Genomic DNA, 26,962 nt, shown 5'->3' with positions numbered 1-26,962 from the left:
AAACTGTTGTCTGAACAAAGACAGACATTAGTATTAGAATATACAGGTACAGTATTAGTTTAAACCTGGTGTGTTGTTTCTAGCTGTTACACAAAGTGTCAGGCTCGGTAGGGAAATGTATTCAAGTGCAGATGTTGACAGTCGATTACGGATAGAAGTGGAGTTTTGAGTGCTTGTGACAAGTCGACAGGGTGGTAGTTCAATCCCTTGGCATGAGTTTCATGTTGCAGTGTGAGTAGGAAAGTCCCTGCTACAGAAACACAATTGCCGGCACGAGTATGTTAAGATGAGGGGCGTTGTGTATGATGCTTGGCTCACAGGAATACGGAAGCGTGCAGAGTGGTCCCCCTCCAACCAATGTCTCCATTCCTCGACTGCCATCTCGACTGCAGTTCACGGTCCCCAATGCCATAATTTGTTTCAGGGGGTGTGAGTCGGCGGGGGAAAAAAACTTTTTTTCAAGTCTCTAAGAATCCCCCCAGTGCCCTCGGAGACCCACCTCAAGGTCCAGGCCCTCAATGGGAATCTGCTCAAATCTATCACTCACAGGACCCCTCTTACAGGCAAGCACTCAGAGCAGACCTCACATGGCCCTCCTGGGCCTGCCCTGGTTAATTTGTCAGAACCCGGCCAGGATCTCAAGGAATGCAAGGTTCCATTCCTCATCTGGACCGATCAAAAAAACCTTGAGTACCTATGGAGCGCCAAGAGGCTCAAAGCCTACCAGGCTCTGTGGTCCCTCTTCTTTTCCAGATTCAACTTCGCCCTCTCCTATCACCCACGATCAAAAACTCCAAGCCAGATGCTCTCTCAAGACAGTTTATGGCCACTCATGACTCCATCGCCGATGACACTATTCTGCCTCTTCCCTTATTACTTGCTACTGCTGAGCTCAACATCAAGGCAAAATTAAGGCCAAGTACCCCCTATTCATCTTTTTCGTTCCACTCTGTGTTCTCAGGTCCTGGAATGGGCGCAAGACATCTGCACAAGATTTAAACATGTCAGTGGGCCCCCTCAGGCCCCTCCTTATCCCGTACCGCCCTTGGTCTGACGTCGCTTTTTACTTACTTACCCATCTGGGTTATCCTCTGACGGCCACACCTGCATTATGAATGTGGTGGATTGGTTCTCGAAAGTCCCTCACTTCCCCTGCCAAATCTCCCATCCACCATGGAAATCACAATTAATCATGTCTTCAAGCTCCATGGCCTTCCTACAGTTTATTTCTTAATTTTGGAGGGCTTTTTGCAAACTAATTGGGGTCGCTCCGAGCCTGTCCTCAAGGTTTAACCATCAAACAGTCAGACAGAGAGGAAAAATCATTCCCTCCAGATTGCCCTGAGGTGCATGCACTCTGAGGATGTTGCCTCTCGGAGCAAGTTCCTGCAATGGGCAGATTATGCCCTCAACTCCCAAGCCTCATTATCTATTGGTCTGTCTCCCTTCCAGTGCTGTTTAGGGTATCAACCTCCCTTGTTTTCTTTCCAGGAGTAGGTCTATGGCAGCAAGCTAGAAAGACGCTATTATGGGTAGCAAGCTACAGAAGCTACAAGGGACAAGCTGACTGCAGGTGCTCTCAGGCTCCTTGGGGCAGAGAGTCATGCTCGCTACCCAAGACATCCCCCTGAAGACCATCTTCTGTAAACTCTCCTCGTTACATTGGACCTTTCACTATCACTAAGATGTCAATCTCTGTTCTGTTAAGCTCTTGCTTCTCTCAACCATGCGGCGGATTAACCCCACCTTAACGTGTCCCAGTTACACTGTCTTACTTCATGCCTATTAATTAATGGTTTGTTGCTTCGGTCCTCATTTTTTTTGCCATTTTTGCCTCGCTCTTTGTTTTCCTGATCTGCTTCCCCTTTTGATTATGGCTTTCCTTTCACTTTTCTTATCCAATGTCTCGCTCTTTGATTACTCCCAATCCCGGTTACTGAACTAATGCTGCCCCTTTTTAACTATGGCTCTTGTTTTGCTATTAGGCTCTGACATTCAATTGTTTCCTTGGTTTTTAACCCTCGCTTCCAAACACGCTCCTGTCTAACGCTGCAGTCATTCATCCACGCTTGGATTCACCTTGTTCTGCTCCGCCGCAAGACAAGTTGTTTACATGGCAAATGTATTTAGCTAGATAATAGCAGTAATAAATTTTCAATCATTACTTTGGATAGGTTTACTATTGATTAGGTGCAAGAGATTTTAATCATGGTTATTAAAATAATAGATTAGAATAGAAAATTGTGCCTCATTCCTAGATAGGGTGGACGGTGTTAAGTCAGAGGAGAAGAATACAGAGGCTGGAGTGAAAGAGAGGCACTAATGCACAACCAGGTAAGAGTAATTCAAAAGAATGGAGTAAAAAGGGACCTGCCGTGAGAAAGGTTACATTCTGTTTGAATGTGGGGTGTTACAAATGAACAGGTTATCCTGTAAATTATGTTAGTGTATGGTTTATTTTAAAAGAAAATATTATTAGTCTGTCAGCTATTCAACAAACATAATTCTCTTTAAGGGTGGCACGCTGGTGTAGTGGTTAGCACTGTCGCCTTGCGCCTCCAGGGTCCGGGATCGATTGGATTTCTTTTAGTTTTTTTTTTGAGCGATTCAGAGGTCGACTTTTTGCACAACCTTTGCTTGAGCTTGAGGTCAAGACTTGATAGCCAGACATTTTCCTTCAAGATTTTCTAGAGTGCAGAATTCATGGTTCCATTATTTACAACAGGTCATCCAGGTCCTGAAGCTGCAAAGTCCATCACATTACTACCACCATGTTTGACTATTGGTATGATGTTCTCTTTCATGAAATGCTATGTAAGATTTAGATGTAACAGGATGCACACTTTCCAAAAAGTAAAAAGTTGTCTTATTAGTCCAAAGAATATTTGCCCAAAAGATGATAATCAAGACATTTTTTGACAAATATGAAAGAAGCCTTTGTGTTATTTTTGGCTTTGGGAATCTCCCATGGATGCCAGTTTTGCCCAGTCTTTTTCTTATTATTAAATCATGAACACTGACCTTAACTAAGGCAATTGAGGATCTATAGTTCTTTAGATATTGTTCTGGGTCCTTATGAGCTCCTAGATGATGCGTTGTTGTGCTCTTGGAATAATTTTGGTAGGCCTGCCACTCCTGTTTTAAGTTTTTTCCATTTATGGATAATTTTATATGTTTAGCTTGCGTCCCAAAGCCTTAGAAATGAAACCCTTTCCAGACTGATGTCAATTACTTTGTTTCCTATCTGTTCTTGAATTTCTTTAGATCATGTTGCTTTGTTAGATTTTTAGCATGCTTGACTTTGTCAGACAGGATCTACTTGATAACTTAATTAAACAGGTCTCTCAGTAATCAGGCAAGTGAAAATTTACATAGCTTTCCAAAAAGTACAGTTTCTTTATGATTTAGCAAGGGGATGATTACTTTTTCACAAACGGCCAGGTTTGGACAGGTTTTTCTCTTAATAATTCAGCATTTAAAAAATGCATGTTGTATTTATTTTGGTTATCTTAGTGTAATATTAAATTTGTTGAGCTGGATCATTTAAGTGTGACCAATATGCAAAAAAGGGGGAGGGGCAAATACTCACTAAGTACCCCACTATTAATTCTATATGTGTCTTAATTCTAATTCTACAACCTATTTTTTCACTGTGCCATAATTGATTTAACAAACTTAAGCCAAAATGCAAAAGTGGGTCTGCATAGTATACAGCTTCTGGCATATATATATATATATATATATATATATATATATATATATATATATATATATATATATATATTCAATTCAATTTTATTTGTATAGCGTTTTTACAATTGTCATTGTTTAATTGTCAAAAAAAAATTTGCACAATAAACTGAGCACTAAAACATTTGCGCATGGTCACTCTTTGCCTGCAAAACCAGAATTGCCATCAGTTCTTCTACAAAAACTTGCAAACAGCTTTAAAAGGAACTTGGCAGGTAGGTTGTTCCTAACATCTTGGGAACTAAGCACAGATCTTCTGTTTCCTTATATGAAGATAATTCTTAATGAAACAGCTTTAAAAGGAATTTGGCAGGTAGGTTGTTCCTAACATCTTGGGAACTAAGCACAGATCTTCTGTTTCCTTATATGAAGATAATTCTTAATGATATTTGCTGTATATTTGGGGTTGTTGTCCTCCTGCAGAGTAAATTTGGGGCCAAGCAGATGCCTCCCTGTTGGTATTACATAATAAATATAAAAAGTATTTGCCTGTGTTTTTTAGCATTGCGGACACTATGAATCCTAAAATGCAGCCCCAAACATGCAAGGTAACGCCACCATGAGTCAGTGTTGCCTGCAGACACTCATTATTGTACAGCTCTTATCAAACATCCTGTCTCTTGCTACAGCCAAATATTTTACATTTTGACTCATCAGTCCTGGGGCATCTGCTACCATTTTTATGCAGCCTAGTTTCTATGTTTTCATGCATAGTTTAGTCACATAGCATTGTTTTTTTAGCCATAATTCTTCCATGAAGACCACTTTTAGACTTAGCTGGCAGCAGCTGGGTGTATCTGGGCCCCACTGGTTTCTGCCAGTTCTTTGCTGATAGCACTGCTGCACATCTTACACAATCTGCCTTGAAGGCGACTCACTCTAAAGCATCGTAAACAGTTTAATTTCTCCAGCATCTTCCACTTTTAAAATGTTGCTCCTCACAGGAAGGCCGTCCAAAACTTCCACCATGGCATGTTTCTCCAGGGCTGATGGTGAACTCAGGACATCAGTAGTGCTTTTTATGACTTTGTCAGTCTGTGGCACAGGTTCTTTACAGAACAGATACTGGTCTGAGGCAAAACTGTCATCACAGACCTGGAAAACGTCATTGTGCAAGACCATACCGCTTGTGTTGTCCTGATAATTCAAAGGGCTGTGAACAAAATTAAACAGAATTCTGGTAATTATTTTAAGTACCACAGGAACACTTTATTTGCAACTCTTTGACTTCTTGAACAGTTCCAGTGCAGCAACCAGCTCACCTCGTCTGGGTAAATGATGGCTCAGGCATGAAGGATAACTGAGCAGGAAAGGGAGGTAGGGCAGAGATCAGGTCTGGATCCGGTCTTCTCTGCGAGGCTGTATTCTGCAAACTGCCTGCAAAATTACAAAATTTACTCCCTATTTAAAAACTTATTAATTCAGTTGTCATGAAACGTAGGGTTGTGTTTATAGATAAAAAAGGATAGAAACTTGCCATTTGATTATAAATCATGATGCAATGTACTTTTGAATACTAGACTTTTGGCCTATAGAGTAAATAGTAAATCATGTAATAATAAACAAGCATATTCATAAGGATTCCACTATTAAGATAAACTACTAACCTACTAAATCAGTGGATCATGCATCAGCAAATGCTAGTCTTATAGAAACAAACCAATTACTTTCTGGAGAGAAACTTTATTCATTTCCTCAAAATAGACAACAGTATTAAATCTACTGAGTTGGTATTGTATGTAGGAAGAATAAAATAAATAGTGTTCTTTACCAGAGAGCATGAGATTGGTCTGCATGACTATAGTTTCTTGAACTGTCTTTTTTTGGCCAACTTGCTTCCCCTTCCGTGGACGTGGATTATACTCCCAATCTACATTTAAGGACAGAGAAATTTAAAGAGCAACCCATCATTGGTTATAAAAAACAAAAGGTCAGTGATTATTTTCTTAATTATCTGAAAAACCTGTTCACCTCACCAGGAAACTGTTGTCTGTGTTCCCAGTGGAGCTTCCGTGACTCTGCATAGTACAACATCTTTTGTTCTTCACTCAGTTTCCGCCACTCAATCCCAAGCTGCTCACTAATCTCTGCATTGCTGGCATTTGGATTGGCTTTCGTCAAGGTAGGTCGGTGTGTCCTTGCCCAAATCATGTAGGCATTCATGGGCCTCTTGATGCGGCGTTTGTTATCTTTGCCTTTTGCTGTTTTAAAATAATTTAGAATAAATAAAAACAATATTAAGTTAAAGCATATTAGATGTTCAAAAGTCTATGACAGCACAATTAGAAAACCGCTTCTGTTTAGAAGAAAACTGCATCGGAACAAAGCACAAGGCATCTGGAACAATGTCCTATGGATAAATAAGACCAATATGGAATTGTTTGGCCTTAATGCCCAGTGCCATGTTTGGGAATAAACCATTCAGCATTTCAGCAGAAACCTGCTGAAATGCTGAATGGTTTTACTACCCAGTCTCAAAAGCACACCACATAAAAAAAATAAATAAATAAATTAAAAAAAACACACGATGCTCTTCTTCCATGCAAATCACATGTGGGGAATTATGGGGCCTGGAGATGACCTGCACTTTCCAAAATTCTCCTGAGGTGAATAACATTGGTTAATATTTTTACCTGCTACATTTAAAAAAAATTTTTTTTTAATTAATTGTAATGTGCAGAACTCTGTAGACTACCCTTTCCATATATCAACTAAAGACAAAAAAGTACGGCTGCATAACTATTGGTTGTCTACCTCAAGTTTTTGATTGCCTCAGCAATATTGTGACACTGCCCGGAGACGGCCTGCACTTGCACTTCTGATTGGCTGAGCAATAGTGTGACCCTGCCCAGAAGTCTGCACTTTTCAGAATTCTTCTGGGGTAAGTGGCATTAGTTACTATTTTTAACAGCTCTCTGAGGTGAGTAGCGATAGTTACTATTTTTAACTGCTACCAGAAGTGAGTAGCATTAATTCATATTTTTAGCCCCCTTCCTGAGGTGTATAGAATTATTTACTATTTTTAATTTCTACATGAGATGAATAGAATTAGTTACTATTTTAACTGCTACATGAGGTGAGTAGCATTGGTTTGTATTTTTAAATGCTGCCTAAGGTGAATAGAATTAGTTACTATTTTAACTGCTACATGAGGTGAGTAGCATTGGTTCATATTTTCAGCTACTGCCTGAGGTGAATAGAATTAGTTACTATTTTTAGCTGCTACTACACTGTTTCGTGCTGCTTGATCAGGACTGCTATAAAATAAATTTTGGTAGAGATTCGTTGCACGGTTTTCCCAAAATTCCCAAAAAACTAATTTTTCAAAATTCATCTGTATTTCTTCTTCCTCTTCTTCTTCTTCTTCTTATTATTATTATTAAGTACTTATTATTCTTCGACAAAAATGTTCCACGCCCCCCAGGTTTAAGACAACCCCCACGTATGTTACACCACTATAAATTGTGGGGGGGAATTGTTGCACGGTTAATTCATATTTCACAAATTTATATGGGTTTTGTTTTAAAAAAAAGAATTTGATTTACCAGACTTAATGAATATGCTAATTCTATGACTTATCTATGCAATTTTTTTTTTATTGATACAAGATTGGTATAATTGTGAAGTAGCCTAGTACTTAAACCTCAAGGGAAAAATTTATTTTATTTAAAATGTCTTCAGAGCTTACTATTTACAGTGCTATTTGAAATGGAAATGGCAGCTGGCATCAAAAGCAAAACAGTATATATTTTAGCTTTAGATTTTTGTTTTTGGCTGTCATATTGTTTAAAAAAAAAAAAACTAAGCAACTTCTTTTTTAAATTTACTTATTTTATTATTATACATTTATTTTTTTTGATGTTGGTTTTCCCAAAGATATATTGTGTTCAGGTGATGAATATGTTTTTATTTGAATGATTCTCTCTTTTTTCTCCTACAGTGTCCTGAAGTTTCGAAATGGAATTCGCCTCCAAACTCAAGGTTTTGATGGACCAAACAAACAAGGAGAACAGAAACTGAGAAGGTCAGAGACAGAGGGGTTTTAGAGAAAAAATATTATTTGACGGTTAAGTTTTGTGTATTTTTCTTGCTGTCTAGTTTACTAACATGCTTAGCTCATCATCACTGTTAATCATAGTTTTACATTGCCATATTAATCATTACTGTTAATGTTGTAGTATTTATTAGTTTGCTGTTTACTTACTGTAGGTTTATTAATGCTAAATTATGTTTTAGAGGTTTATAAAGGTATTATTAGTGCGAAACTATTAAAAGGCCTTAGTAATTATTTCAGCGTAATGAAAGAACAAATCATTTGGTAGCTAGCTATGGCTAAGTTATTTTTTATGGGTTGCTTTGTGAATATTTTAGTTTTGAAATAAGTTGTAAAAACCGTGTCAAATTTTAGTGGTCATGGCTATATTATTAATGTAGTAATTTTAAGACTAAATACCCATGCAATTTTCCTTGAATCATACAAGATTGGTATAATCATGAAAAAGCTTAGTTTTATTTTATTATTATATATATTTTTTAATTTTGATGTTGGTTTTCCCAGGTACATTGTGTTCAGGTGATGAATATGTTTTTATTTGAATGAGTTTTCCTTTTTTCTCCTACAGTGTCCTGGAGCTCCAAAACGGATTTCGCCTCCAAACACAAGGTTTTGACAGACAAAACAAACTAGGAGAACAGGAACTAAGAGGATTGGCATAAGGTCAGAGACAGAGGGGTTTTAGAGAAAAACCGTGTCAGATTTTAGTGGTCATGGCTTCAAGTGTAATGGGTATATTATTAATGTTAAGCGCAATCATTAGCAAAGCCACCAACTTTATGTGGCCTTTAAACTTATGTGGACTGTATGTTAAACTGTAGAACCGGTGCAAAAATTTCACAGCTATTCTGATTTATAATACACATAATTCAAGTTTGCACTTATTTATTTTTTTATTTATGCAGTTAATTCATATTTTACAAATTTATGAGTGTTTTAAAAAGTTTTCAAAAATATTTTGTTTAGGTGATGAATATATATATAGGTGATGAGTCTCCTTTTTTTCTCCTACAGGGTCCCGGAGCTCCAAAACGGAATTTGCCTCCAAACACAAGGTTTTGATGGACAGAACAAACAAGGAGAACAGGAACTGAGAGGATTGGCATAAGGTTAGAGACAGAGGGGTTTTAGAGAAAAATAATAATTTGACCGTAAGTTTTGTGTATTTTTCTTGCTGTCTAGATTACTAACATGCTTAGCTCATCATCACTGTTAATTGTAGTTTTGCATTGCCATATCAATATTTGGTATTAAACAACGACTTTATATTATGCAGTCCTATTACTTATGAATGGGACAAAGTGCCATGCCCAACATGGCGAATAAACCCTGCCTTCTAATTGAAAGAGATAGTTGTTGATTAATAAAGCCATCCCGTCACTGCAGCAGCTGTTATAGGCTCCGGTTCCTATAAAAACAAGCAGCGTTCGCACATTCGCGTTCATGACTGCGCATGCACATTGGGTGCTCTAGCATCAAAAAAAGGATTTTTTTTATGGTATGTGAACATAAGAAACAATTTTTATGAAACTGTTGTTGTCAGATTTCATTGGTCTTTTCAAATATGAAATTTAATTGTAAGCTTACAAACCACTTACAGAAGTTGATGTTTTCCCATTCAAAGAGATAGGAGCTGCACTTGCATGCTTGAGAGGCATTTCAAAGATGGTGACCAAGTGAACTGACTTGTCTTAAGGGGACTTTGTATTAAAGGTGATCTAGGGCTGGGCAGTATGATGGTATATATCGTTACCGTGGAATATAATTTTATTTTGTCTATTCCACGAAATGTAAATAGGTGGGCATGGTTAACTCCCAAGCAGCACGTGCGATAATGTCAGAATAAAGGTGCAACAGTCAACCGCGATAGCAGTGCAGAACACAGACAGTTTAGAGGAACATACAGGCTCACGACAGAGGAAGCATTATGAATCATGCTTACTTGACTACAAAGGTTTAAATATCAACGTCGTAACAAATAGAAATACTTTAAATACTGTGTAGCTATTGCCATCTTTCCGCCTCGTATGTGTACAGTTTATTTTTTACACAGAATTGTATTAATTGTGGATACACATACAGTTGAAAAACCTACCTTAAAAGCTATACTGTAGTACTGTCAAAAATAATTTACATTTGGCAGATGCTCTTATCCAGAGCGACTTACATTTTTATCTTATTACACATCTGAGCAGTTGAGGGTTAAGGGCCTTGCTCAAGGGCCAAACAGTGGCAACTTGGTGGTTGCGGGGTTTGAACCTGGGATCTTCCAAACCGTAGTCCAATGCCTTAACCACTGAGCTACCCCTGGCCCCTAGTCATAAATAATGTCATAAATAGTTTTTATTTATCAATTAACTTCTATTAACTAAATTTAATTTTAAATATATTTTTTTTAAGTTTAATGGAATGGCTGTGTGAAAGATGCTGAAGCTGACGTGCCACTGGTCTTTTATATTAATGTTGTTTTATTAATGATGTAGTTTCGACATCTATCAACTGAACAGCGTTTTTTTTTTACTTGTTTCATGTTATTGTTGTTCAGCAATGGCATGGACGTGATGTTTTGGCAAAAGAAGGTTGGTATGGTGGTTGGTGCTCGAGGTGGTGACTGAAAGCGGTGACTGAGTAGATTGGACGTCACAGCAGCTCGTGAAAAGGCACAGCTACTTTATGCAGGCTGTGTGCATTGACTGTTTTGAAACTTATATGGTAGTTTCATAGCCCCTAGACCTCAGTTACCATGAAAAAAGCCATGAAATTTCAGTTTTGACCATATGGGACCTTAAACAAGGACGTCATCTTTTTTAATTATTGTTTGTTTGGGGAGGAATTATAGACCACAATGTCAGCATGATCTTGCGTTGTTTCCTTATTACTTTTTGTGTGCGTTTGGCAGTAGCTTGCACACCAGACAGAGTTGTTGGCGATTCTTCCTATTGTAAAGTCATGCAGTGTGTAACCTCCTGTCGCCAATTCATTGTGCAGTGTAAACACAGCAGCAACTGAATGCTAACACAATGGTGATCCGATGACTTTGAAAATCATGCAGTGTGAGTTTGGAGAGGAGAAGGTAAAAAGCAATACAAAACAAATAATGTACAGTTTATGTTGTCATTCCCTAGCTCTTAAACTAAATGCAACGTATTAGTAGGCCTTATTTAATAATAACATTAACAGTGCAGCAAGCATCTAACCCTGGGTAAAAAGCTTATAATAAAATCACCAAAATAATTCTTCATGTTAAGAATAAATACGCAAACAGTACGGTATCTGGGCGTACAGATTGGAAATTTGTCGGTACGGTTTGTTAATTCGTGGCCACGATTTGTTAAACTGAGGGAACAGTTTAAGTATTTGTGAGTGCCGTTTATAAACTAAGGAGACAAATTGCAAAACTGTCGCCACGGATTGATTTTTTATAAATTTTTTGTCCTACAGGTTTTTTTTGTTTTTGTTTTGCACATAATATAACAGACTACATTGTTACATTAAGTATATTTGTTTTTATAGCATTGAATATATAAATTGTAGGACAACATTTGCAGATTGTGAAATAACACGTAAATAAAAAAATAATCAAGTGTGTGCATTATATCTATGGAAGATTGTAGGAATTTTAAAACATATGTTGTATATCTGTATATTTGTAAAAGTCACATTTCCAAAAATTTAGGACCCACCTTCTGTCATTCATAAACAACTACCACTCCAAGTTTTTAGAGCATTGTGCAGTTCTAACTTTTGGTTTGTTTTTTATTCTTTAGATGCCCTAAAACAACAGCTGAAAGCTGAAAAAAAGGAGGCCTCAGAGTTTGTCTTTGCTTCAACAGTTCAGAAATGGCTTCATTATGCCCCAGAACGGCTGGGGGGAATTGCTTGTGGTGGAAAACCATAAGTTTAGACTTACTGTATGTCTTATCTGTTTTGCTGAGTAAATACATTTCAACTGTACTAATAATGTTTTAGTCATCTGTTGTGTTTCTGTCTTGGTTGTTTTTATTTGCATTTGAGTGAATTTTGCTGAGGCAGGTTGCAATTTTTATATGCTGTTATAGTTTTCCAGTCTCTTCTCTTGGCAGTTAGATTCTGTTTTATAAATTCAGAATAAACAATCTCTTCCAATAGATAAAGTCATTTTGTCATCCAGTTTATAATAATTTGTATGTAAGTTGTAGTGTGTTTTATTATATAGTTGTTTTATTCTAATTGTGATGTTACTTCCTGTTTAAATGGGTATGGAGCATAAATAAATAAATACGTTTACATGTAAACTGAAGGATGTTGAGTTACTGACTTTTTGTTTAAAAAAAAAAAGCTTTTCAGCCCTACATGATCTCTGATTAAAAGAAATAAATCAAAACGGACATGATTCACTGTCATAGAATCTTGCTGTACATAAAGCAAGACTAAACTATAATTGCTTCAATGTTGATTCAATGTAAAATAAGTGATTTAATTTAAGTTGAACAAACATTGATTTTATGCCGATCTTGATCTATTTTTCATCATTGAAATAACATTATTGTAAGGTGCAAACCTGATAAAAAAATCAATGCTAAACTTCAACATTGATTCAATGACAAGTTGGTTGATGCTTCAATGTTGATTCAATGATGATTCAATGTTGTTCTGCTATCTGGGCAGGATGACTGCCTGACGGCGGCGTTGCCTGGCGTGTAAATGGCCTTTGCCTATTCTGTGCGGCTCTGCCCCTTGCGCGAGCCACATCGTTACCTTCCTCATTTTTAAATAGAGAATGTTTATGACAATTAAATAAAAATCAACACCTCAAACTAGCAGGTAAAGGCATGGTCCAATTTTGCTGAAAAATGTCACACACGAACATTTTCACACACACAAACTATCAGGGGCAGACTGAGACCAAAAAGTGGCCCTGGACTTTCTGGCCCACAGCAGCCCACATCATAATACATTGGCTCGATAATGTAGAAATAAACTTTTAACACCAGTTACAAGTATAAAAATATAACACAATACAGAAATCAATGTATATAAAACATATTATTTGAAGTATCACTGAACATATATTGGGTCATATTAGTAAAACAAAGAAACAAAGGAAAGTACATCAACACAAAGAACATTTAAATCTATAAAGACAATATTTTAAAAAGAATGGCAATAAATCCGAACAGGTAAGCTGAAATATAATCAGTAGCAGCATTAGCTCACGCTAGTAAACTAGTTACTTATTTTAATTATTTTGGTAGTCAATATTAGGTCAAAATAATGCTGAGAAACACTATTTTAAATTAATATTGACTGCCATAATAATAACAAGCACGAGTTAGTACGAGTTAATGCTGCTACTGATTTTATTCCAGCTTACTGTACCTGTTCAGTTTGATTGCCAACCTTTTCACTTGGCTCTTGTAAATCAGGGGAGGGGCATCATCAGCAGGCACTGGTGGTTCATCATCACTGACCTGCTGCACTTACAGCTTATACTGATGTGTGGTATATCTTACAGGGCATCACGATGATACCCTCTGCAAAATGTTCATGATATCTCACAAACAAAAAGGCCAATTTGCTTTTTCCTCATAAAGTGTTGAGGTGAAATTCCACCCATACTGTACAAGTGTGACAAATATGCAAAGAAAAAAAATCTGAAAGGGGAAAATACTTTTCTATGGCACTGCACATGTGGTCAGATTGTGCCACTGGGATGAAACTGTGCCAGGTGGCGTTATAGCACTTACTAACTTTACACTGATCTGAACAACTTTGAATAATGAACTTATTGTTCTTTTCTTTGTTTCTTTGTTTTACAAATATGACCCAATATATGTTCAGTGATACTTTTTCATTTACGTTTTTGTTTGTGTTATATTTTTATACTAGTATGTGGTTTTAAAAATGAATCTCCACTTTAATGAGCCAGTGTATTATGATGTGGGATGGGGTGAGCTGCTGGATCCAGCCTCACTGTCCCTGACAGTAATGTTCGAGCCTGCAGAACCTTTACACCAAAGGCAGAATCTGTTCATTTAAAGTATTTCACAGCATTTACTGTGCATTTAAGGTACATTTAGAGCATTTCCTTATTTTCGTGTAACTTTCAGCTCCATCTTTTCTTCTTCCTCCTTTTCATTCATTTTCAAAATTATCATTAATTTGCTCAAAGAAATTCGCTGCATCGAAAAAGGATCAATATCTCTCCCTCCGTAAATTAAAAGTGAAGGTGTCTAATTAATATTGAGGGAGGGCAATACATCCGCACACGCGGTAACAAACACACTGTTAGCTTCTCCGCTATATTATTAATGTTGCTCGCAGGAGCGTAACAGCCCATTAATTCATGCTCGTGTTTGGATGAGAAGGACAAACTGGTAGATGCCCTTTCTTTTAATTGCTGCATTGTCGGGCTATAGTACAACCTTTCAGTTGGATCCTGCACTTACATCCAACTTAAAACTACTGAAAAGAAAACAAAACTCAGGCTCTATATACCAGCTTACATCTCGCATTCGCATTCAACTTTACACACACCGGATCTCATTACCCACAATGCATCTCCCGCACTGGACTACACTGCCATAAACAGCTGTCGTAAATTAACCTCTCCCGCAACCACACGCTCTTTGTCGTCGGCGTCTGTGCGATCGACGCACTCATCCATATGAGTAGGAAAAAAATGAAATATTATGGTTTCCGTCATATTTTATATATTAGTGTACTGACTGGGCCGGTCTTGGCCAGCGCCCACCGGGAAAATTCCCGGTACTCCAGATGGCAAGTCCAAAATTTTTTTTTATCTCAGCACAAATCACTATAGTTGGCAGAAACTAATCCATCACCCTGAGCACTGTCCCCATAAGTTACAGTCATGTGATAAATTAGGACAACCTACGAAAATTTGGGTATTTTGTAACATTTTTAATATATAGAAATTTAATCTTAATGTAAACAAAACTGAGAGATTAAAGTAGTATAATTAAACAATTCAAACTGAAGAAAAGCTTTTAAAATCTTCTGTAAATTTAAATCTACAAAATGCATCTTCTAACTGAGAAAAAGGTTAGGACACCCTACCCCTTAATAGCTAGTGTTACCCCTTTTGGCTGAAAGAACTGCAGTGAGACACTTCTTATAGCCATCTACCAGTCTCTGATATCTGTCTGAGGAAAGTTTTTCCCACTCCTCAATGCAGAATTCTTTTAGCTGTGAGATTTTTGCTGGGTTCCTTGCATGTACAGCCCGTTTCAATTCACCCAACAGCATCTCAATGGGATTTAGATCTGGGCTTTGACTCGACCATTCCAGGACTCACCATTTCATTTGGTTGATTTACTTATGTTTTGGGTCACTGTCATGTTGCATGGTCCAGTTCCGCTTCAGTTTTAATTTTCTGACAGATGGTCTCACATGTTCCTTAAGCACACTCTGATACACAGTAGATTTTATGGTGGATTCTATGATGGTGAGCTGGCCAGGTCCTGCTGCAGCAAAGCAGTCCCAAACCATCACACTTCCACCTACATGCTTCACAGTTGGTATGAGGTTCTTTTCCTGGAAAGCTGTCTTTTGTTTACGCCAAACATTTCCTAGGTTCTGGTGTCCAAATAATTCAATTTTGGACTAATCTGTTCAAAGAACATTATTCCAGAAGTCCCGGCCTTTGTCAACATTCTTTCTAGCAAACTTCAGTCTGGCCTTGATTTCTCTTAGAGGTGCAAAGGTTTCCTCCTTGACCTTCCCATGTAAGTTAAACTTCGTCCAGTCTCTTTCTAATTGTAGAGGCATGCACTTTCACATCAACAGTAACCAGAGCCTGCTGTAATTTTAGGTTTTTAGTGAACTCTTTTAGCATCTTGCTAAATGACTGATTTTCATTTAGAAATGAATGATGAATGACTGATTTTAAGATCGTTTGAGATCTTTTTAAATCTCTTCCCAGATAGCACAGGTACTGTACGTCGTGGAGACGTCTGCTAAACAGCATATCATCTGGTAAACATCGCGTTAGTTTTTTAGTCGTATATATATATATATATATATATATATATATATATATATATATATATATATAATCTGGAAAAAGAGTGGAGAAACACCAAAGGAGAATCAACCAAAAGTTGGCGGTAGTGAAACACTTACAGATGCAAGCCGCCATTAAACTCCAAAGAAGAAGAAGAAGAAGAAGACCAGTTTGTGGAGAAGACAAGGTGTGGAAAAGGTAAGCAGGAATTAATTCCCATCTTTCTAAATAGAAACGAAATACTGAACATAAATGTCACCTGCTGTTTAGCGATGTTTAGTCACGTTACTTAGGTTTAAGCTATTTCATGTATTTTTAATCCCACTTAAAATACCGATGGTTATATACGCGTGCTTAATCTGCGGTTCGGTTCTGGTTTCGTTCTGTTCTCATGAGTTGTGAAGCGATAGGAACAAAGTATAAATATTGTTCATTTGCTAAATTAAGTAACATGAATTTCATTTGAATCTATCTCTATATTTTTTCACAGCAGTTTGTGACTGAAAAGTGTCCTGTCTGCATCTGATTTCAGGAGTTTCCTGACCAACCGTATCTAACGGTCATATTTAAAAGTCATAACGTACAGTTAAAGCACAAAACGTGTCTGTTGGTGTATAATTTTTTTTCTATGATTAATACTTATTTGTGGTGTTTTATGTTTTGTACTAGTGATGCGCGGATCGGGTATTTTTCCAACCCCCAGGCCCGCTTTTATGAAATTATTTGGAGTGCCCCAGCCCATCCACTGTATCTATTTTTACAACCCGCCCCGCACCTGCGACCATTAAATAGACATACTAGGCATTGTAATTCAAATGAAAACAGCCTTTATTTCAGCCTGAAAGTGCTTGGAAACATCGCCCTGTAAACTGGCAACAACATATGAATATGAACGATGAATCAGGTCATATTAATAACAAGATAATGATACACATTTTAAACATTTACACAGCAGCATTTACAGCCTACGCTAAATAATCACTGACTTTTTTTGTTAATTTATCACACAGAAATTTAGCGTTTTTACGCTATTTCTGAAAACCGGTCCTAAACATTAGATTTAGCAGCCTGGGGTCTGTTCTTTGTACGTCGCTAACTCAATTAGCCGAATTTGATTGGTGTGAATTTGTCCTGATCTTGGATTGTTTCGTTCTTTGATGCGCTTCTTGCATTTGTCGTCATAGCAACATATCCGTAAGCTTGAACCTGCTCGGGAGCAGGTTTATTTAATGTAAACAGGATTTAGGCTGAGCTCCTGGCGGGTTGTGATTGGTTGAAATGGCGAGGTCACAGGATTGGTTAAAGAGCATGACTGAGGCGGACTGACTCAGGTGGGAAAGTAAAAGTATCTTGCATATATATCACTATCAAATATTATATTAGAACATAAATTCATAGGTTTATTATTATCAAATATGATATTACTATTATAATAAACCCTAGGCACGAGACAGCCATCAAGACCATTAATACAAATTCTTGTATAATGTTTATTTTGTAACACATTTATTTTTCAAAGGTTTGTCATGAATATGCAAATAAATATTTATTTAAAATAAGAATAAGTATTTTTTATAATGAAAAATCAGACAAAAATAATTTTATTATAAAATAAACAATAAAAAAGTATACATGTTGTATTTGAAAAAAATATAAATATTTCTAATTTTACATAAAACATATATATTTTCATATTGCTTATTTTATTTTATTGGCCCATGTAATTTGTAAACAATTAATCTATAAATTTATGTTCTAATATAATATTTGATAGTGATTATGTACGGGGGCAATCCATGGAAGGGGGGCATTTCAGCGCATAACTCGTGTTACAAAAAAAATCAATCAAAGGGGTTGTGATCAGGGTTTCTACTGTTGATGCATATTGCCTTTTAAACCAACGCACGAACGCACAATAATCCTAGACAACTCAATCCAGCTATACTAATCATCAACAACAGGTGTGCTCGAAGAACCAACTTAGCCAGATTGTAATTAGCACGATGATCTCATCTTAGATTTTCTTTTAATGGTGTAAATTCCCGACCCTAATTTCTCCCGCACCCCGTCTTCCATCTTCACTTTTAGTTCTTTGTTTTTGTTGTGACTGGCAGCGGTAGCTGCTTGACGTAACCTTACCTTACGGGGCAGGGGTAGCTCAGTGGTTAAGACATTGGCCTATGGTTCGGAAGATCCCAGGTTCAAACCCCACAACCACCAAGTTGCCACTGTTGGGCCCTTGAGCAAAGCCCTTAACCCTCAACTGCTCAGATGTGTAAATGAGATAAAAAAAATATATAAGTCGCTCTGGATAAAAGCGTCTGCCAAATGCCCAAATGTAAATGTTATCAAAGAACTTAATAAAATATAAAATAGATATTCCCAAATATTTAATATAGGATATAGTGAATTGCACGCAACATACATGGATTTTTTTATTTAATTTTGTTTTTAATGACCTGCCCCAACCCGCCCCGCAGGTTACATCTTTTCAAATTGAGCCCTCATTTGTAAGTTGCTGCTGATGTAAAACATTAAATATAAAATAAAAATCTCAGTTTTATCCCATTTGTCTTATGCTTCCTTCCTTCAAGAATTCTGTTGACCATGGTTAATTATAATTAACCGAAAGTATTTAATTAAAATTATGGGAGGGGGTGTTTTAATAAAACAATGTCTATCCGACATAAATCAGACCTTTGGCAGATGTATGAACATCTGATTAACATTAATTTATGTCTTAAATAGGTAGGCTAAACGTTATTCTAACATCAGGCATGGACGTCTCGGCGACGTCTGCCAGATGAGCAAACGCCATAGTGTGTGTGCTATCTGGGTTACCAGACTCATAGGCTGCTATAATTTTTTTCTGAATAGGGCAAGCCTCATTTAAACTGATAATCATGTGCACCTGGTGTGATCCACCTGTGTGTGATTTGAGCCGTTTTAAGTTGGAATAAATGTGAGGAAGTCCTAACTTTTTCCTCAGTAAGAATATGCATTTTTTAGAATTTCATTTACAAAAAATCTTGAAAAGTCTTTTCTTCGGTTTTAATTAAATTTTAAGGTTTAATTACTTTAATCTCCCAGTATTGTTAACATTGAGATTAAATATCCATATATATTATATATATATATATAATATCCTAATTTTTTCACATGACTGTATGTGGGGAATGCTTTTCATTACTCAAGAAAGAAAACCTGTTTAGATCTAAGGCAATATAAAGCCAAATGCCCTTGTCTTAGAAGCAAACCTGTTCTTGTCTACAATCGATCTAGGACAAGAACAGAAACATTTGCTTCACTTTAGTTAAAAAAAATAACTATTTAGTGTATTACATATATATTTAAATCTTTTATAGGACATTGCAAATATACTAACATTAAAAAAATGTACCCTTAGATAATATAAATATATAATATAAAAAGTATACTAACATCCTACTTTAACCAATTTTTAGAATTAAACATTAAACATACGTCAAAATAATTGTATTATGGTACACTTTTCAAACATATGGTATAGGAAAATATACTTTAAGCGCATGTAGATAATATCAGGATAGCATTCTTTCACCTTAAAAATATTGCCAAGATAACGAATATATTGTCATCAAACGATGCAGAGAAACTTTTCATGCTTTTATCACCTCTAGTTTGGACTTTTGTAATGCCTGACTGTCTGTTTGTTCAACTTTCAGTTAGTCCAGAATGCAGCAGCGAGATAGAGCACATCACCCCTATCTTATCCACACTGCATACTACTTTTGACATGTAAAGCAATAAATGGTCTTGCGTGCAGTATCTGGCTGAAATGCTACTGTAGTGTCTTACGATCAAAGAATGTAGGCTGCTTGTAAGTATTATAAAAACTACAGAAGGTGGCAGAGCTTTTTCTTACAAAGCCACAAGGCTATGGAGTAGTCCTCCAATTAATGTTCGGGATTGAGACACATTCTCTCATTCTAAATAGGTTTTTAGTCTAAAAACCAATTTATTTAGCCTAGCATTTTTGTAATTAAATTTGCCACAGGTAAAGGAGCAGATCTGGGGGACTTATGGAGGTGGACTATTATGGTAAACTGGTATGTTTAGATGCTGTCTTCGCCACTCGTCATTGATCACTCAGGTTTGTTGACGGTAAAGTGATTTACATCTCAGGGAGCCGTCATGTCTGTCTTTCCTTCTGGTTCTCCTTTTCAGTTATGCTGCCGTATTTAGCCCTGCCAGAGTCCCTGCTTGCACTCTGCACTAAATATACATTCACCTTATACAGTACAGTCGTGGCCAAGTTTTGAGAGTTACATAAATATTGAAAAAGTTGCTGCTTAAGTTTTTATAATAGCAATTTGCATATACTCCAGAATGTTATGAAGAGTGATCAGATGAATTGTATAGTCTTAATCCCAAAAAAACCTTTTCACTCCATTTCCTTGCTGTCATTAAAGGACCTGCTAAGATCATTTCAGTAATCGTCTTGTTAACTCCGGTGAGAATGTTGATGAGCACAAGGCTGGATGGAGATCATTATGTCAGGCTAATGGGGTTAAAATGGCAGACTTGACATGTTAAACAGAGGGTGATGCTTGATTGTTCTTCCATTGTTAACCATGGTGACCTGCAAAGAAACGTGTGCAGCCATCATTGCGTTGCATAAAAATGGCTTTACAGGCAAGGATATTGTGGCTATTAAGATTGCACCTAAATCAACAGTTTATAGGATCATCAAGAACTTCAAGAAAAGAGGTTCAATTCTTGTTAAGAAGGCTTCAGGGCGTCCAAGAAAGTCCAGCAAGCGGCAGGATCGTCTCCTAAAGAGGATTCAGCTGCGGGATCGGAATGCCACCAGTGCAGAGCTTGCTCAGGAATGGCAGCAGGCAGGTGTGAGCGCATCTGCACACACAGTGAGGCGAAGACTTTTGGAAGATGGCCTGGTGTCAAAAAGGGCAGCAAAGAAGCCACTTCTCTCCAAAAAAATATCAGGGACAGATTGATCTTCTGCAGAAAGTATGGTGAATGGACTGCTGAGGACTGGGGCAAAGTCATTCTCAGATGAAGCCTCTTTCCGATTGTTTGGGAAATCTGGAAAAAGGCTTGTCCGGAGAAGTAAAGGTGAGCGCTACCATCAGTCTAGTGTCATGCCAACAGTAAAGCATCCTGAGAACATAGTAGTGAATAAAGAATGGTACCAAAACACCCTCCAACAGCAACTCCTTTCAACAACCAACAACAGTTTGGTGAAGAACGATGCATTTTCCAGCACGATGGAGCACCGTGCCATAAGGCAAAAGTGATAACCAAGTGGCTCGGGGACCAAAACGTTGAAATTTTGGGTCTATGGCCTGGAAACTCCCCAGATCTTAGAACCCTAGAACTTGTGGTCAATCCTCAAGAGGCGGGTGGACAAACAAAAATCAACTAATTCTGACAAACTCCAAGAAGTGATTATGAAAGAATGGGTTGCTATCAGTCAGGATTTGGCCCAGAAGTTAATTGAGAGCATGCCCAGTCGAAATGCAGAGGTCCTGAAAAAGAAGGGACCATTTGCTGACCATTTGCATAAATGTCATGTAATTGTCGATAAAAGCCTTTGAAACGTATGAAGTGCTTGTAATTATATTTCAGTACATCACAGAAACAACTGAAACAAAGATTTAAAAGCAGTTTAGCAGCAAACTTTGTGAAAACTAATATTTGTGTCATTCTCAAAACTTTTGAATTGTGACAGTGACTATACCTAACTGTTATCACTCCTTCTTTTCTGCTGTCTCCCCTTCTTTTTCTCCCCTTCTCTTTCTTTCCTGTCTCTTTGTTGAGCTACACATGTCGCCCCCAAGTGATCCAGATCCCCCTCTGCCCTCTGGACATGTCTGACTTGTCCTGGCTTCTGTTCGGAATTGGCAGTGATGCCTGTGTGGTTTGTCAGGGATGCGTGTGGTGACTGGGGACGGTTCCACTTTACCACAAAAACAATCCTGGCCTCGGCTGATCGCCAGGTTCTCAGAGGACTCGTGACAACAGTCGCTCAATAGTTCAGGAATGGAATTTCCTGCAAGTCTACCTGAGCTTCAACAAACTGGACTCTTATACTGTACATCCTCCTTAACTCAAACCCATCTCCTATTATACTAAACTTCCAGCATCCTAACACAAAGTATGACTGGAGATCAATGAGAATGGGTTTCCTGTCGAGTCTGGTTTCGTATTGCCATCTCAGGGGGTTTTTCTTGCCACTGTCTCTGCCGCCCTTGGCTAGCTCATCAGGGACAGTCTTATCATTTTAATTTATACACATTCAAATTTCATACAAACTTCCATAATTCTTTTAATTGTGTAAAGCTGCTTTGTGACAATAATAATTTTTAAAAGCGCTGTACAAATAAAATAAAATTTAGTTGAATTGAACTGAATGAATGACTTGAATACATTGTGTTTTTTGGGTTAGGCCTTATTTGGCCTCTGACTTTTTGTCCCAGATCCCATCAAAGTATTTCTGTTTTTATATATATGTATATAGACATTAGATACAGTATATATATATATTGTGGCGTAGGCAGGGTGCAAGTGTGAGTTTTATTGAATGTGTTCTGGTTTATGCTAAGGCTAAATTAGATGTGGTTTTGTACGCCTGTGTACTTAATAAAGTACTCCCAGCCATTTGCATTGGGCAGCAGAGAAGGTCACTCGTCTCTCCAAGTTCCTTCCTAGCGGTGGAACAAATGCTACAATATATTTATATAAGATATTCTTTTTGTGTGTTTTTCCAGCCAGTGCCCAAACCCCAGCCACAAGATGCAGTGCCAGTCCCAGGCCCGGATAAAATGGCAGGGTTGCATCATGTAGGGCATCCGGCGTAAAACCTGTGCCAAGTTGTAGTGCGGACCGGATATTCCGCCGTGGCGACCCCTTGCCGGGAGCAGACCAAAGACCAACAACAACAATGTGTGAGGTAGGTCCATCACAGGTATGTCACAGGCAGGTAACAGGAGGCAGCGTCGTTATTAACTTTTATGTCGTATTGTGTGCATGTCACAGAGGTTCTTTCCCGACTGTAACAGTAGGCAGCGTCATCATCAACTTTGATTTTCTCACTGAATGTAACAGTAGGCAGCGTTGTCTATAGTAAATCAGATCAGACTTTTACAGTGTGAGGAGTGGCAGCAGGTTGACCACAAACTCCAATCGCTGGCAAAGGTAGCATGCAAGGATCAGAATCTGCAGGCGGGCGGAGCTGCAGGTAAACTTGTAGTTGGGTATAAAATGCAGTGGGTCTTAGGATTACCATGTGACTTTTAGCCAGAGGGGTCAGAAGCTTAATCTCTTGCTTTGTGGTAATGTGGTCCATAAACTTCTTTTAATTTTGTAAAGCTGCTTAGAGACAATGACCATTGTTAAAAGTGCTATATAAATAAAATTTTATTTAATTGAGTGTGACTGTATCTCTTAGCTTCTGTGCTTTCATCTATCTCTTTTTAAAAAGCATATTTAGACAAAGAAATGTTAATCTCTTGCTTTGTGGTGAGGTGTCTGTGTCCTTAATTTTCTGTCTAAAGTTGCTGATGTGATATCCTACCCCACATCTCTCTCCCTCTCTTTTTCTCTCCCTCTCTCTTTGACATACATGCATCAACACATACAAATATTACAAAAGTAGGATTAACATTTAAGGGTGTTCGGTGTGTGGGCTCATTGGTTAATTTTTTGTTTTTACATTTTTATACTGAACCCTAAGGCATACATGTGGCTGGTGTTTTAGACAAACCCAAATCACCCACATGTACACACATTCTGCAAGAGGTAGGCTTCAAACAAAGGGATAAAAAAGTCCCTAATAAATCTTCAGACTTACATTTCTGTGTGTGTGTGTGTGACATTCACACAGGCTTGGGATCGGCACTGTCTGGGTAGTATGGGGTGTGGCATGTATACAGTAGGTTTTCATGTTTAGCTCTAATTACACTTGTATATGTAATCGTTTCATTTAGTAAAACATGTAGCCATTTAATACATTTTATTTCATGAAATAAAAATGGTTTAACCCCATCAGTTGTGAACAGGACTGGGTGATGTGTTACTAGGAACAGAAATAGTTTTTTTAGGATCTTGTTTGTTTAACAGAGCTCAAATAAAAGACTTGTAAAAAAATAGTTTACTATTAACTAACATTTAATTCATCTACAGCAATGTTGATCAGCCATGATATTAACACCACATAAAAGTAACATATTCACATTGATTATCAATTATATACAGTACCAATCAAAAAAGTACCATTCCAGTCAAAAGTCTAGCACCTCAGATGAGAGCCGTTAGGAAGGCTTTAAACAGCATAAGTAGCAGACACGTCTCAATATCAACTGTTGAAATTTTTTGTATATTGTACATCAACATTGCTTTACAATTTAGAATAAAATAAAAAGCAGGAAAGTGGCATCAGAAGGTGTGTACCATAACATTAGAAGGTGTTTTGAAAGTATATATACATAAGAGTTTAAAGGTTTTAGGCACCATATTATCTGTAGTACAAGTGTTGTTATATATATTTATCATGCCTGCATTCTCATGTAAAACCATTCACTATTTCCAAACATGTATAAATGTATGAATAAATAAAAAACACTGACTTATTCTCCCCTACTAATACTAGACAGTTATATATAGACAGCAATTATGCTCTTGGTAATATGGTGCTTAAGACTTTGCACTATATATATATAAAAGTACAAAATTTTATTACAGTTCAAATGTTTAATTAATTAATTTTAATTAAAATTATTAATTAAATGCAGTCTGTTCCTTAAAGCATTCGTTTTCTCCAAACATATCATTTAAGCAAAACAAGATAAAATTAAATACATTTAACATTTAACTTTAAGTTAAATTAAAGAAAAACGCATTTTTTTAACTGAGCAACACATATCTCTCAAATCGGTATGTATCTCTCATACACCATAATTATTATTATTTCTAAACAAACTTAGAAATGAGATAGCAATGTAATGGCAATGTGTAAATAGTAAAAAGGATAGTAATAAGGATTATAAAGACATATTATAAAGAAATATGTAGGATTTTAGAGAAACGGCAACGATTTACCTCCTCGATGCCTCCTAAGCCTCTTGCAAGTCAAAACTAAACCTGACCGAGAGCGCGCGCAGGGCTCGCAGGGCTTCTTTTGGTTAATTTGCGCTCGCGTTTTTTTTTTTAGACTGGTGTAAGCGTGTCTTATGAATGTGACACACAGAGTTTGTAGAAAAAAAGCACCTCGGAGGCTTTTGACGGGCACGATTTTTGATAATGAAACTTAATAGAAATGTGTCTGTTGCGCCACAAGGAAGCTTCTGCGCTTGATAACAGAATCGTTTATGTCTAAGGCCAATGTCACGGGCAATCAAACTGAAAACCAGCCAATTCTAATCAGTGTCCGGTGGACCGGTTTATCTCTATTATAAACGTAACAAAAAATAAATAAATAAATAAAATAAATAAAAATTTGGAGTGCGGCGATACTTTCTCCATGATTCACAACAACAACAATAATTGCTTTTTTGCTTTCCTTCTTTTTTGTAGTTTTCATGATTTTTAAAAGGGTTTTCTATGCTTTTTCTATGCTACAATTTATAATATCTTAATTTTTATCTCTTTTTATCTGTTTCTGCACGGCCCAAGTTTTCTCTCTGCCCTCATACATTCTCATTGTTCCAGAGCTCCCGTATGACCGTTGCATTTCGCATAATATTGTGTTATTGCTCTTAACCCTACCTGTTCCTGAAGGAAGCTGAGTGAGTTTCAAGCGCTCGGTAGCCGGTTCGACCCCGATCGGCTGATCGCCGCGGGTGCTGACAGCGCCAGTGGACTCTTTAAAATTATGGTTGTCTTCTTCCCTCATTATTTCCTATCCACGTTCTATCACTTTTCTGAAACAGACATGAGCTCCACGTCGAAGACGTAGATCAATCGGTATGCTAATCAAACAATTGATTTCTCCAGCGTACTGCTCTCGCATTCAAACGCAATAGACAATGACGTCATAACGTCGGATTCTACACTTGGCCACCGTATCACGATTTCCTTTTCCTCTTCTGTTTAAAACATAAAAAAATGCAAAACGCGTATTTTATTTTTACAGAGAATCAAAAAAAAAATTAATATATAATTTTACATCCTCTTTCGGTAAATCCTGCTGGAACTAATCTTTCAGCAACGCTGGCTACCAGAACTTTATATGTTGATGGTATCAGCTGTCTTTAGAAAAGTGCGTGAGATAGACAACTATATTTACCAAGATCACAAACTGATTAAAAAAATTCAACAACAACAAAAAAATGAAGTATATAACACTATATAAAACTATATAAATTTTTGACAAATAAAAAAAAAAACAAAGTTATGAAATATCTCATTTAGCCCTCAGCATGTAGCCCTTAAAACCCAGTGCATTTTCATCCACCTTATTGGCATTTTTACTATTTTTTGTTTGCATATGGAGTAACATATCCTTGTTTAACACAACATAAAAAGTATGATTGATTTAAATGTATACTAACTATACAAACATGTTCAAGCAAAAAGTGTAAAACATGGGTAACATAGGCAAAGAAATAGCAATAATTTATAATATCACTTTCTGTTGTTTTCTGTTGTTTCTGACACCAAAATAAAAATAGTATGCACATTTTGTGAATTCTAAATTTTTTCAATGTCATTCCCATATTCCGGTCGCAGTAAAATTTACGTGTTAAAGTGCTAAGTAATGATAACTTTGGTTGTACATGATGTAGAATGTAGACATGTCTGGAGAAGAAAATGTGAGTGGCAAAGTTGGGCTAAGGTTACTCAATATTTGAGTAGTCTTTTCACCAAATACTTTTTTACTTGTACTTATTATACTTAGTAATATTTTGTATGACTACTTTTTACTTCTACTTGAGTAATAATATTTTAAATTACAGCTACTCTTACCTGAGTACAATTTTGTCTACTCTACCCACCTCTGAATATGTATAATGACAATGTGTAATATTGTGTAATATGACAAATTGACAAAAATCAGGAGGGGGCAAATACTTTCACAGCACGATATATACCTATATTACATATACTATTATATCACTCAAGTTTTTTATTTCATTAAGCAATATTTATATGAA

The 26,962-nt window shown here is 37.0% G+C and overlaps 1 protein-coding gene across 1 annotated transcript; it reads right to left on the bottom strand.

The window, feature by feature from the left end:
- Window positions 1-3,889: 3,889 nt before the first annotated feature.
- On the bottom strand, window positions 3,890-25,748 carry LOC128507944 (sex-determining region Y protein-like). Its single transcript, XM_053479106.1, has 5 exons — window positions 25,575-25,748; window positions 5,727-5,951; window positions 5,522-5,620; window positions 5,013-5,127; window positions 3,890-4,903 (listed from the first exon to the last, which is right to left on the bottom strand). Exons 1-5 carry the CDS (start codon window positions 25,699-25,701, stop codon window positions 4,630-4,632), a joined length of 840 nt encoding a protein of 279 aa, XP_053335081.1. The 5' UTR covers window positions 25,702-25,748; the 3' UTR covers window positions 3,890-4,629.
- Window positions 25,749-26,962: the final 1,214 nt, after the last annotated feature.

Source organism: Clarias gariepinus, chromosome 19 (genome assembly GCF_024256425.1).
Source record: "Clarias gariepinus isolate MV-2021 ecotype Netherlands chromosome 19, CGAR_prim_01v2, whole genome shotgun sequence".
Taxonomy (NCBI): domain Eukaryota; kingdom Metazoa; phylum Chordata; class Actinopteri; order Siluriformes; family Clariidae; genus Clarias; species Clarias gariepinus.
Note: the sequence above shows the minus strand (reverse complement) of the source record. Positions and strands in the feature narration are given on the sequence as shown.